The sequence below is a fragment of the Mytilus galloprovincialis genome, chromosome 2, assembly GCF_965363235.1.
Source record: "Mytilus galloprovincialis chromosome 2, xbMytGall1.hap1.1, whole genome shotgun sequence".
In the NCBI taxonomy this organism is placed as follows: domain Eukaryota; kingdom Metazoa; phylum Mollusca; class Bivalvia; order Mytilida; family Mytilidae; genus Mytilus; species Mytilus galloprovincialis.
The window spans coordinates 93,081,361-93,094,966 of record NC_134839.1 but is presented as its reverse complement, the minus strand read 5'-3'; the positions used below and the strand labels follow the sequence as shown (position 1 = coordinate 93,094,966).

The following is a 13,606-nucleotide window of genomic DNA, read 5'->3' as shown; positions in this document are numbered from 1 at the left end:
ATTATAAAAATAACGTTTCCGAAATCGAAAATAAAATCTTGATAGCCAAAAAAAGGTTAACACGTCTGGCGTATTACATTTCAAGCCTGGTACCTTTGATAACTATTTACACCACTGGGTCAATGCCACTGCTGGTGGACGTTTCTTCCCTGATGGTATCACCACCCCAGTAGTCAGGACTTCGGTGTTGACATGAATATCAATTATACTAGAACACACCCGTGATATCGCGGGTCCGTGACTGATTTAAGTATATAACTATGCGCAAGCCTTATTTTAGTATTATTTTTTATCTGATAGTCATGCCGATTATAAGATACACAGTTTTCTCTGCTTTCAAATCTTTCTGTTTGAACCCGTCGAACTGGAACTTATCAATTATTGGTAATATTAATTATTTGGATAACAAAAGATCCTGGAATGGAGTATTTTTTAATCAACAGCATTGTCCTATGTTAGTTATAAATAAAGTTGAATTCTTTGATTCACTGTTTTATGTCATGCCCGCTAACAAATTGAAAACGGTTCATAAATGCACCTTATTTTTAGTCCAGATTTTTAGTATTCGTATTGTTATCTTGGAAAGTCTTACTGATTAAAATACTACAATAGGTAACAATTTAGTAGTGTCAACCCTGTGATTATGATCCGTGTATATAGCATAATCCCAAATACACCGTTTGGTGGTGCACCTGTTAGATGCGGAACGTACAGATAAGGTAATAGGTAACAGGTAAATATACTATTGGTATCGGTATCGGACTCGACCCGGAACTTCTTAATTATTGGCAATATTAATTGCGTGGAAAACAAAAGGGCTTGGAGTGGTGTAATTTTTAATCTACACCTTTGTACTATATTAGTTGTATATAAAGCTGAATTCTTTGATTCGTCGTTTTTACGTGATGACGGCTGACAAATTGGACCTCATAATTTTAGTATTATAGATGGTAATTTTTATACATTTACTTGCAAACTATAAGTTATTCGAAATAGCAAGGATTTTCTTATCCCAGGCATACCTTAGCCGTATTTGGCACAACTTTTTGGAATTTTATGTCATCAATGCTTTTCAAACTTTGTATTTGTTTGGCTTTCCAACTTTTTTTTATCTGAGCGTCACTGATGAGTCTTATGTATATAGATTTAACGCGCAGAGCGCGTATTAAAATGTAAGCCTGGTACCTTAGATAACTATTTACACCACTGGGTCGATACCACTGCTGGTGGACGTTTTGTCCCCGCAGGTATCACCACCCCAGTAGTCAGAACTTGGTGTTGACATGCATATCAATTATATGGTCATTTGTATAAATTTACTATTTGCAAAAGTATGAATTATAACTAAGGATTTTCTTATCGCAGGCATAGATAACCTTTGCTGTATTTGGCACAACTTTTTGGAATTTTGGGTCATCAATGCTCTTCAACTTTAAACTTGTTTGGCTTTTTAACTATTTTGACCTGAGCGTCACTGATGAGTCTTATGTAGACGAAACGTATTAAAATATAAGGCTAGTACCTTTGATAACAACCAATAAATAATGTCAATATTGACAGTTTTGTCAGATGCACACTTAAAGATCCGCAGAACCTATAAGCGAGTATTACAATATATATGCCCACTGTTATAGCGAGAGGTGAACTATTTGTCCATCATCAAGCTCATGTATATTGTGGGTAGTAAATGTAAAACGGTGTTCAGTGTTCCTTCTTATTCGCTCGCCTAATTTATTGAAGAAATATAAGGTTCGGTTTTATTGTTAAATGTTCTCTTAGACATTATTGAACTCGTAAATGTTTAATATAGGTAAACACATTCTTCCAATTCTTATTCTGATATAATGAACATTTTGCCAAGTATCCTTTATTCCTACTTCGGTTTATTGATCAATAAAATTGAATAATTTGTTATATATACACTTCTACAAAATATTTGGCATGATTTTGTACCTAACAGCTGTTTCTGAATACATAAGTATAATTTGTTGTATATATTTATATATATGTAGTGGCAGCTGTATATGTTTTGCTAGTAGTAATTCTGTGTGATATTATCAAAAGGAAGACAAGTGATCTCCTTTAGTGTATGCGTTCCCAGATGTATCAAGAGTCCTGTCGAGATGAAAACTAACTGAACGTTTTCAAACGCATCTTACTTTTTCATTTGAATTCCGATCTCTCAAATATTTTCCATTCATTATTGCTTTCGATTGTCTTTGAAATATTGTATTTGTAACGAAACCGTGTAAAATTATGTTCTAAAGGCAGATCAAGCCATTTTTATAAGGGTTTCCAACCATAAGCATTGATCGTCAAAAAGGTGTGTCAGATGTTCCCAGGTTCTATCCTCTCGGAGCCTCCCGTGTACAATAGTGTATATTTTAAAACAAGAAACAACTAAATAGGTTCGCAATTTTTATTGCAAAAAATAACAATGAACTCTTCACAGATCACTCATAAATATATCACTCAGACACTCATGTCAATTGAACCGTATGAAAGACTTTGCTTCAAAATATATTTGTGTTGTTTTGAAAAATTCGGATCACTTAAGAAAGAATGTGTTATTTCTCAATATGATCAGAATTTTGCATCTTTAACAACACCACCAACATACCCGTTGAACATGAGACAGATACGAACATTGACTCAATATTTGACTTTCGCCAATCTACTACTCTCACCAATACATAACTGTGTTTTACACTCACATTAATCTCGCACAAACAATAATAAACGTTCAGACATATGATTGCACTTTAAATGGATAAGATTCTTAAACTCCTACGAAAAGGAAGGCAACAAATCCTCCTTGTCAGCTATTTAGCAAAGAAAAAATAACAATCCACTTCCATCATGCAGTCGCTTTTAAAAAAGTGTGTAAAATATAAATATCTAAAACAGGGTGTCTCCCCCTCCACCATTCAACAGTGCAAAATTTGCTTTAATGATCTATTATTTGTTACATTAACCCTTCCTGGTCAATTGTAATATAGATAGGAGATAAAACTTGTACATATATATATATGCATTAAAGCGTGCAATAATAAATAACACATTTTGGCAAGGCGAATCTGCAACAATGGATGGGTGTTGTTTTGTCAAACTTGTCTTCTAATACTACTAATCATATATATTTATCTCTTAGAACAAACTATAGCAGATCATATCAATACATTCTCTCTAAAAATTGTAAGGCATTCCTATTTTAATATAGAAAATGTTCATTCATTGCACATGGAAAGTTCATCCACCCATTTACTGAGATCATTAATGTTCAGTCTTGTATCACAGACATCAAATATTTGTAATACAACATACTATTTTGTTTTTATATTACATCTACTTAAGATATAATCATATAAAAGCACAAATAATGAACAATGATTTTCATGACAGCACCTATAATATCTTCCACTTAAAAACTTCCGGTTACATTTTCGGTACTCTTTGTGTGATTTAAATAAATTATGAAATCAAGAAAAATAAATAATGAATGAGCATGTTGTCTCTTTGGTATGACTAGGAATTAGTGTATGAATGGCCTCATACACCAGTTTACATCACAACACAACTTTTCGCTGCTTCTTTCCGCAGATGCATTTTGGCCTCTCCAATTCCACTGAATCTTTTACGTCTGATGAAAGATCTCTGGCGACGTAAACTAGGACTTTCTGTTGATGTTTTATTTCCAGCAGACGATAATGCTGCTACTTCTATAACGTCACTTACACTTCGCTGAGAAGTCTTTGAAGAAATTTCAGAATACACTAATGCTCCTATATGCTTTGCTGTTTTCAGACCCTACAACAACAAAAACATACATATTATTTGTTAATTATAAAGTTTGGTGATTTATAACCAAAATATATAAACAAGATGTAAAAGTATACAGGCATCCTTATAAAGAACAATGAAAAATCATATCTTAAATAAAACAGACAGCAAAACTTTACATATGAAATGTGATAAATTGCCAAAAGACATTGAGTTTATTAACAACTAGATAAATGAATTACCTGATCATAATTAACTAATTTTGATCCTTCCTCTTGTTTTGGTATGTCTGGACGGACATCTGTTTTGCAACCCACTAATATAACAGGTTGTTTGGGACAATGTTCTCGTACCTCGATTATCCACTGTAATGAGAAAACACTTCAATAAGTACAGGCTTAAAATTAAAATTTTATTTTTGATTTTTTGGGTTAAATTTCAAATATACCACATCTTAATTTCCCATACCTAGACTAACCAAACTCTAGCAGAATGTGTCTGGGAGAGTCCAAAGTAAACTTTCTATGTCTGGGAGAGTCCAAAGTAAACTTTCTATATCTATCATGACGGCAAAAAAGATTTGTGTATTCCTTTCCGGTTCATCTTTAAGTGCAAATTCTATTTATTCTTAAATCATAAAGTTGAACATGGTTTATCTATCTACCTTTGAGACAACGTTGGCCATGGATTCTGGGTCTCCAACAGAAAAACATATTATGACTAAATCAGCATCACTATACGACAACGGTCTAACTCTATTGTACCCTGCATCTCCTGCAAAATAAAATAATACCGTTAAGGTTGTGTATCAACTAGGATTGTATTACTATCAACTCATATATCAGTTTGCAGACCCTGCGTTGAAGACAAAGGTCGTACATAAAAAGTCGGAAGTTATAGCAATAAGAACTCCATAAATTGGATAATTTTCAAGCCCCCTGAACGTTCTGAAAAAAATGTTGACAAAGCATGTCGATATTTCAACACAAATTGACGATAGCTGAGGCTACAAGGGTATATTTTTTGCTGATATAAATTCATGTAAGCAGATCACAATTTATCTGTGTATTGGGGCAGAAAATTAGCTGTAGTTACTGGGTGTAACCGTTATCGTCTGAGTAGGTAAAAATATCATTATCAGCTGAACATCATAAATATCCTAAAGGAAGGCACCTGTTTCTGTCAGACAGAAAACCTATTATACAACCTGTCGGATTTACGAGGTCAAAAACAGAAAAAGGTGAAATTTTAGATCTTTATCATTCACCTTACTCAACATTTTGTTAATCCAAAAATTATAATGTATTCTAAAATCCTGTAAGATTTAATCAGAAGAATAAAAGGGGAGAAGACAAACGTTTATTGATACAATCGAATGCCAGCTACTTTTTCCGGGGTTTGAAATATTTGAGTTTAAAACACAAAGTCATTCTACAAAATAGGTTGTACATAGGCAGTCTTGGGAGATAAACCTTTCATCTCCCGGAAGTTCTCGACACGAGTCTGAAACCCAATCGTATTATCTAGAAAGTTTATCTTGTACATGTTTTGTGAATAACCAGTCAATGGATGTTTCCGTCGCCAATTGACCAAGCCATCTGTTAACCCCACCCTTAAACATTTTTGCTCTTCTGTAATCCATGTAACTTTCTACCCTCATCTTCGATTTGATCACATATTGTTTGCAAGAAATATGAAAGACTACATTAAATGTATTTATAAATGTTCAATGTTCTAATTTTTTAGTCTTTTTTAAACCTTTGAAAAATCTCGTGGATTTTATTTTGACACCAATCGCTTTCGTACTGTTAAATACCAACCCGATTCGGAGAATAAACGGTTTAATGATTTTAAGGATTGTCAGATTTTTTTTTAGCATACCAGGGATTTACTATGATCTGAATGACCGGGTTTAAAATAAATCAGATTAGCATATTTGCTGGATTAACCTAATAGGATTATACAGGTTTACTGTACATAGTTGTGTCCTACGCAAATTTGCCATGGAAAGAAAAATTTGTTTGGACCTTTATAAGCAGTTATCTTCCATTTAAAACAACTTGTTCACTTAAAAGGCTTTATACATAGTTATTTTTTATTTATTCTTTATTCATATATTTAAAAAAAAATAAAGTACCTAAATGTTTTTGTTGATTCTATAAAGGAGAGTTCGTTGATCACCGTCCGTATAAGTTCATGCACTTACTAAGGCATCTCACGTTCACAAGCAAATTTCAATCATAAAGGTGTGTCTTTACTTTTAAAAAAAATCTCTTTCCAAACGGGACATTTTTGGCGTAAAATTTATTTATTGAAATCCGATGATTTTGTTTTAATCAATTGATGTCACGGGCTTGTAGAAAACACAAGAATCTTACTAGATATGATATCCTCACATATAAACCTTCCTGTTTATATTTTTTCTACGCCTTCAACTACTAATCATCCCCTATTCTGTTATGTTTGCATGTAATTTAATTCTATGCTCTGCAGATTTTAATAAATTACATAAAGGATAGAAGTTTTTTAAGGCGTTTTAGCTAACAACACTGTGATTTTTATATACAGAAATAAAACCACAAGTTATATGAGATTTATTATCAACCGTCTGCTTAAGGGGTGGAATGCGGATAGGTTTCAACTTGACAAATATTTATCTAACATTGTATGTAGTGGGAGTGTGTAAATAGATGTATTAAATTTCATTGAGAACTAGAGCTTTTTGTGTTTTATGAGTTCCCATAGCAGACGATAACGACTAAAGGTATGGATGAAATACGAAGACCTCGTCTGCTTATAAATTTTCGTGTGAAAAGACATATACAGTTCATAGATACATGCCGATATTAAAATACAAAACATTTGAAATATTAATAAACTGTCATGAACTGGAATGAAATTAGCAAATTCTAAAGACTAGATGGTCTTCGACGCTTTACAAAATGTCAAGCTCTAAATCGTTTTGAGTCTAGAAAAGTTGTCAATCGTTTTACACAGGCTACCAACAAAACTCAGCAACACAAAAACTACTTTAACTGAGACCCAAAAAAAAACCTAGTTACCACTTACTTACACTTATATGATTTTTTTATTGAAGTTTAGTTGTTGCTTCGTTGTTAATATCATTTTTTTCAGTCATGTGTCCTCTGTGGTACAAATGGTGCAGAACTAAATTCCAATGGTGTCACTTAGTTTCACATTACTCGGTGGAAACTAAGGATGGGAAACTGGTGTTTATTATTGATATGGATTTTTTAGATACGGATTCATAGTGCATATCGTTCTACATTGTAGCATAAACAATGCATGTAAAAAAAGTCTTGTCAAGTAGGCAGGGATTGAGAAAATTTCAAACGGGGTTAAGGTTTGGAAATTCTGCAAGGAAAAGATTATGAGGTCTTACTTAATTTTCATCGATTTTTAAGTCATTATAGAATAAATTCCGGAGAAGGGAGGATCCAAACTTGTACACCATTAATATACTTGCAAATGCTTGTTATAAAGTCAATTAGGGACAGACCATGAACGACATTTAGTTATAATGACGACATACGGAGATGCATGATTACTATTCTGTCTATCATATAATGCCAAATTAACACAATTTTCTTCTGGATAACAGTAATTTTGTTTTAAATAGGAAATAATTGATGGATACTCAAGTAGAACTATATGACTAATGTAAGGAGAGATCAAAGTCGTTAACAGTTAATGGGTCGAGTACCATCAAAGTGGTACTTATAAATCAGAAACATATGTAATAGTTGTGTAATGGATAGGATAGGCTAAGAATACCACTACGTTCTGCACAAAATTCTTTACGAATTCCATCGTTTGTCGTTATAATAAAGTGGGTAACCTTGATAAAGGAATTGTAATCAAATGTCTGGCAGACAAGCACACCTACTGGCATGAATCATGGTGGTATTCAAATCACAAAACATATGTTTAAAAACAATCCTCAATGTATAGATATAGAAAGATGTGGCATGAGTGCCAATGCGACAACTCTCCGTCCAAGTCACATTGTTGTTTTTGTATTGCTTGAAAAAAATGCAAAATTCTGACTTGTATTTTAGTATTTTTTAGTGTTTTATATTCATAGAAATAATGATAAAATAAAGCCTAAGGGTTTCGGCAGATGAAATGATGTATGAATTTATTAATGTCTTATATTTATTTTCTGCAAAAACTTACCCGACGTATCCCATATTGACATGTGTATCTTGTATGTGTCTGATACATGATAAGTTGATGTGTATGTATCAAAACCAGTTGGTGTGTATGTCTGAAATGTAGAAAAAAGTAGTTAAGTATGCGGTCAATGCTTAATATTTTAATCACATATGACGAATGAGCACAGAGAATATAGCAGCCAAATGACAATGATGTTGATCAACAATAGTTGGATGCATGATCAGTGCGGATATGCTCAAATTTTCAATTAATTTGTGGATTTATACAGCTTGAAATAAATGGTTGTAAAACTGCAAAGACATAGCAAAAAACAAATGTATTAGGACTACAGGGGCAAAGAAGCACACACTCGCCAAAGTAAAAGACACCTCTGTCATATGAAAACAACAGACAAAGTAACCCCAACTGACAAAGACTTGAACCCGACAATGCAAGGTTTCTAAGTCTATCTTTAACTTTTATCTATATTACTTATTTCTTTCGAATAAATTGTTCACCAAACAAACGTTTCCCACAATTTGGAAAGGATCAAGCTAGCAGGGCTTATGAAACATGTCAGAGGTATGCCATACTGAGGATTGATTGCTGGCACATGTTAAATATTCCTACAACCTGCACAAATTATATTGATATCGCAGACATAATCAAGATAATATACCGCCGTATCATCAGATAAACATTAATCTTTACCTTCTTCAAAGAATAGCTTTCATTTTCGGTATATCAAAATACCGTAAATAGTTATGTTTACCACTGAATACCCTTAGAGGACAAGGGTTGCATTTCATATCAACTGTTAGTGCAAAGATTTTGCAAAATCACCTTTGCTTTTGCCTATCATGACATTGGCATTTGCTTGTACAGAATAACTTCATTTCCGGTCTAAATTGCTTTAAAACTTCTTCATTTGACGTTTTAGGAATCGCATACAATTGTAAAATATCGTAACACAATAATTTACCGATTCTTTTTTTTTGTCGGAAATTCGTTGATTTCGTGTAATGTTTTCTCGAACTAATTTATTAGGACTCGGAGGCAAAACATTGAAATGTTCGGGACATCAATCAAAATGATAACGAATAGATTACAGAAAAGAATATTCAAGTGCAATCGTTTATTTATTCTCAGTTGATGGAGTACTACAAATGCCTGTATATTTAAAGTGGCATTCTGACAAAACATTTATTCTGAGATAACAAAACACTTTTCTTATCAATTGTATAGATAGGTATTGTCGGTCATGTTACACATGTTAAAAACTGTTTCTCATAAAACCAGAACAGCCTGATTGTATCCTTCGAACCAGTTGCTTCTAATCGGGGTCACTACAGGGAAAAAACTACAGGCACTTTTTTTTTTAACTTTTCTGGTATATATTTTTTGTTCATTCATTTGTGGATAGGATTAGAGAACAACTAATACGATTTCTATCCTTATTAATATCATTATGTGGAAAAATTAATACTAAATCACTGAAGCGTGTTAAAATCAATTCCCGTGACAGTGTATCAATGAAATTCATTATGCGAAACATTTATTCATAAGGGACATACCAGTCCAATAAATTACTATTATAAAATCTGCGGTATTAATTAGTTGTGGTTTTCAGGATTGGCCCGTAGAAACAGACAAGCGGAATAGTGTGGTCTTCATTTTCGGTGAACTATGATAATTTTAGGTGTGAAATCATGCGGTTTTTTTTAAAGCAAAGAGCCTGTACCAAACATTAAATCAAAGGAAGAATTTTCGGGTGTTTTTTTAATTCTATTCACCAAAACCGTCTAATGGACAACTTATACTTATACAACTCAAATTTGGAACCTGTCCATTATCTTCTGTTCTCCGGAATTTGACAAGAGTTTACATGTAGAAAATGCATGCCAAAACCAGCTGATTGTTCATTCATAATTCAAGTTCGCATAATGTTAAGAAAAGACTAACTGATCCGCTCAGTGGTTTTTTTTTTCTCCATTGTATTTTTTTTACAGTCTGATGAATACCCAACTCCGCTCTTTATCATATCGAGATCATTCTGACAATCATTCTACCATTAATATTAAATATTATTTCAAACATTTTGCTCAAGTCAATTCGGACTTCCCATTAAACATTTCAAACTTATCCTTAATAGTTACTCGACTCAAAAGTATTGCATAGCTTCTGAGAAAAATAATCATTCTATATATATAAACTGCATAAGAATTCCATTTCTGTTATCAAATATGTTGTACAGGCGTGTGTGATTAAAGTCAGTATGAAAGAACTCATTTGGGTATTTGTACAAGGGTAACTAACATAGTTCTCATGGAATGAGAGAAGGAAGAGGAAGGCTTCGTCATATCAATCTATTTACATGTATATTTATTTAGTAGATTACGGTTAATTGGCATCATGATAAAACAAACTTCCTCTGAAATGTGGACCAAAGTAGTATATACCATGTTAATTAACAATTGTAAAATGAATCAGAACACTAGGGTATCCTTATTAAATCTATTTGAAGTATAACAAATTACACCTACACCTACGAAAGACCGTAAAGGTTAAATTCAGTTTTATATATTTTATTTAAATGTAACAGCCCCAACATATGTAATAAATTTGTACGAAAAAAACGCTTACAGTATACTAATAGGTCGTTTCCATAGTTTTTCATCGGCATTTTCATTGCGTGCTAACGAAATTTGGGAGGGTAAACATTATTTTATAAGTTAGACAAAACATAATCAAAAGATCTGCTTTACGCACAAAGTTTGCGCCTTTTAACCGGTACTGAGTTGGGAGGTTTCTTTAATATAGATTCTGCAATTCTTAACGTATGCAATCCTGAGGAATTTAGGATCACTATCAGATTTTACCTGTTCTTATTATTGACACTTAAATACTCGACGTGCTACTTGTCAATTTTGTGAATGTAATTTCGTGGATAGATATTGAAGGTTTAATCTATTATTATCTAAAATTATCCTATAGACGACATCCCCTACCAAGCATTGTCCAAATTTAGGTCAATTTCAGCGATCTTATATTTAATTTAAATGGAATCAAATGAAATCATTTTAAATCGAAGATATATATGGTAAGATCAGGAATTCCATTTTAAAATAACAAAATAAGCTTTTTATCTTTTCTTTTTTAATAATCAGACTCATCTTTATTCTTGTGGAATTATAAGTTATGTTGTATTTTTTAAAGTTGTAAAATATTATGCAAAACTACAATTAAGTAAAGCCAAAGTTACTTATATAATAATATACATGTAACAGATTAGAAACATTCTTTCATGTCGAAAACTTAACATTTTTTTTTCAATTCCATGAATATCATGAACATATCTAAAACCATGCGCTATATAATTTTATTACAATCAAACCTACGATGCAAAATAAGTGCTACATAGCGTAAACATACTGTCAGAATGTATATGATTACAAGTGCATGGTAAACAAACAGCTGTCATTGAGTTAGATATTCTACACCCAAAATTTCAGAAACTGAGGATAAAGGTTTTATGACCAACCCCGATGTTATTATTTATTGTCCATAAATAAGGTTAGCAGGAGAATGGATAACCGAGTTGATCCATATTCGTCGGACTTCAAAATGATTCCAAAATTATATATTTATTCGATTTATATATGACTTCCTTGATTAACATGAAAAGTCCTAAACCCATTGAATATTAATTTCGTTTACTACATACAAGCAGTCAAGTTGGTTCTTATTTTTTTACACGATCGATGTCTCGAAAATTAAATATTAACATTTTAATTTTATAATTTGGAGCTCAAAATACGGTCTTCTGACAGTGGACATGGCTGGACATCATTATCTTTGCAAAATGGTGCTACTTGAATAATGTAAGCCCTTACAGTTTCAGGTTCTATTAATGAGAGCTATATAAAGACTGGATAATTATAATTGGTAGATTTTGACTGAGTTGGCAAATTTTACCCTATACATTATATCTATGTATCTTGCATTCCATCTGTCACCCTTGACATATCAAATTTAGAGCAGACGATATTCTGTCGGCCATAAAACAATGATTACATTATCACCTGTTGTGGGGATTTACTGTAGTTTAAGTATACATCTGATGTAACGTTTTGACATTCATTATACTCAGGTAAATGATCAGGTGTGTTATCAGCATACCTGTGGCTCTTTCATTTAAATCATATCAGTCTCAAAATCTCTTCAACCCAAAATATAAAATATTTGATTTCGATAAGCTTATGAAATCGAGAGAAACTATGGTCTCTTTCTTTTTATATATTCATAAAAGAAGAACGTTTTCATTTACAACTTTACTGACACTATAAAACCGTATAAAAACAAGCAAAGATGAATTATAAAGCATGTTAATTAAATAAGATTTAAAAACAAAACTAACACAAAAGAGCGTGTCTACAATGATTCACATGTGAAGGCTAGAATCTTGTAGTTAACTTTAAAATCAACAAATTTAGGATTTCCTCCTAGAAAAAAGTTTCAATCTAAATTAAAACTAGTTTATAAAACCAATCAAACTTCGGTTGAAATTTAATTTACTGTAGTTTATTTGCCACTTGGTTACCAACTTATCATATAAAAGTATAAACATGTAATGTATCAAGTTAGCCAGTGACTTTCTATAATAGTATAGAAAATCTCCGAGTTAGCAAAGCAAGAAAATAGCTTACCTCTGAAAAGTTTCCCTTCACATATCTATTGATCATAGAAGTTTTGCCGCACCCACAATCTCCGACTACCACTAATTTAGATTTTACAGTTGTCACCTCTGGTTCTTCGTTCCTCTGTCCCATGATATCATTTGAATCTATTTGTTAACACTTTTAATATGTTCTTCTTTCATAAAAAATTACTTTTAACACATGTGAATTTCTCTGTTTTCCTTGTTAAAAGAATCGTCCAGCAACACAGAAGGGGCGTAAGAAACTTAATTAATGCTAGAAAAATTCCGAGTCAGAAGACTGAGTAGTTATAGATTAAACTTTCACGAAAATCGACTATTTCTTTACGTTTCCGTCGCTTTCACAACACTATATACATTGCTTGCATGCTTTCTCACGAGTCATTCATAAACATAGATATTCAACGGAGCATATCGCGCATGTGTAGTGCAAATTACATACCCAGCCAACCAGAGTATCCAGAAATATGACGTTGCTGTCTCCACCTGAAAGTTTCAGAGGTTCGATACAGGATAGTCAGTGAAAATTAAACATTGTTTCAACTTTAAATTGAATAATAATGTAAAAAACTCATCTACCATTGCTTTATATGTACGCTTTGTGAGTTTTCAATTTTTAAACATCAACTTATCTTGTATTTGTTTTAAAAGTATGTTATTCCCTTATTTGGGACATAACTATATTGACATTCTGTCCGTATACTATTCCCAGCTTAAATGTAAATAATTCATATCCGGTGTTCATTCATGTTTAGAGATTTTGTGATGAATAGGTACAATACAGGTGTGTCAAATCGGATAATAACTTAAACAATTAAAACGAAAGATAACTTAAGATCACTTAAGGCCACTAACCTAAACTATGTTAACTTGAAGAATAAATTATACTTGTATAAGTACTGTATTCTTACTGAATCAAATCCTTGCTTTAAT

The 13,606-nt window shown here is 32.3% G+C and overlaps 1 protein-coding gene across 1 annotated transcript; it reads right to left on the bottom strand.

Annotated features, from left to right (window-relative positions):
• Positions 1 to 3,097: 3,097 nt before the first annotated feature.
• LOC143064898 (rho-related GTP-binding protein RhoE-like) lies at positions 3,098 to 13,068 on the bottom strand. Its single transcript, XM_076238101.1, has 5 exons — positions 12,663 to 13,068; positions 7,978 to 8,068; positions 4,445 to 4,554; positions 4,023 to 4,145; positions 3,098 to 3,807 (listed from the first exon to the last, which is right to left on the bottom strand). Exons 1-5 carry the CDS (start codon positions 12,783 to 12,785, stop codon positions 3,562 to 3,564), a joined length of 693 nt encoding a protein of 230 aa, XP_076094216.1. The 5' UTR covers positions 12,786 to 13,068; the 3' UTR covers positions 3,098 to 3,561.
• Positions 13,069 to 13,606: the final 538 nt, after the last annotated feature.

Bases quoted from the DNA above. Each gene is read 5' to 3' on its own strand.
- LOC143064898 (XM_076238101.1), bottom strand. From the start codon at position 12,785: ATGGGACAGAGGAACGAAGAACCAGAGGTGACAACTGTAAAATCTAAA. The intron at 8,069-12,662 runs GTAAGCTATTTT...TCTACATTTCAG, and splicing joins TGAAGGGAAACTTTTCAGAG to ACATACACACCAACTGGTTT. The intron at 4,555-7,977 runs GTAAGTTTTTGC...TTTATTTTGCAG, and splicing joins GTCAATATGGGATACGTCGG to GAGATGCAGGGTACAATAGA.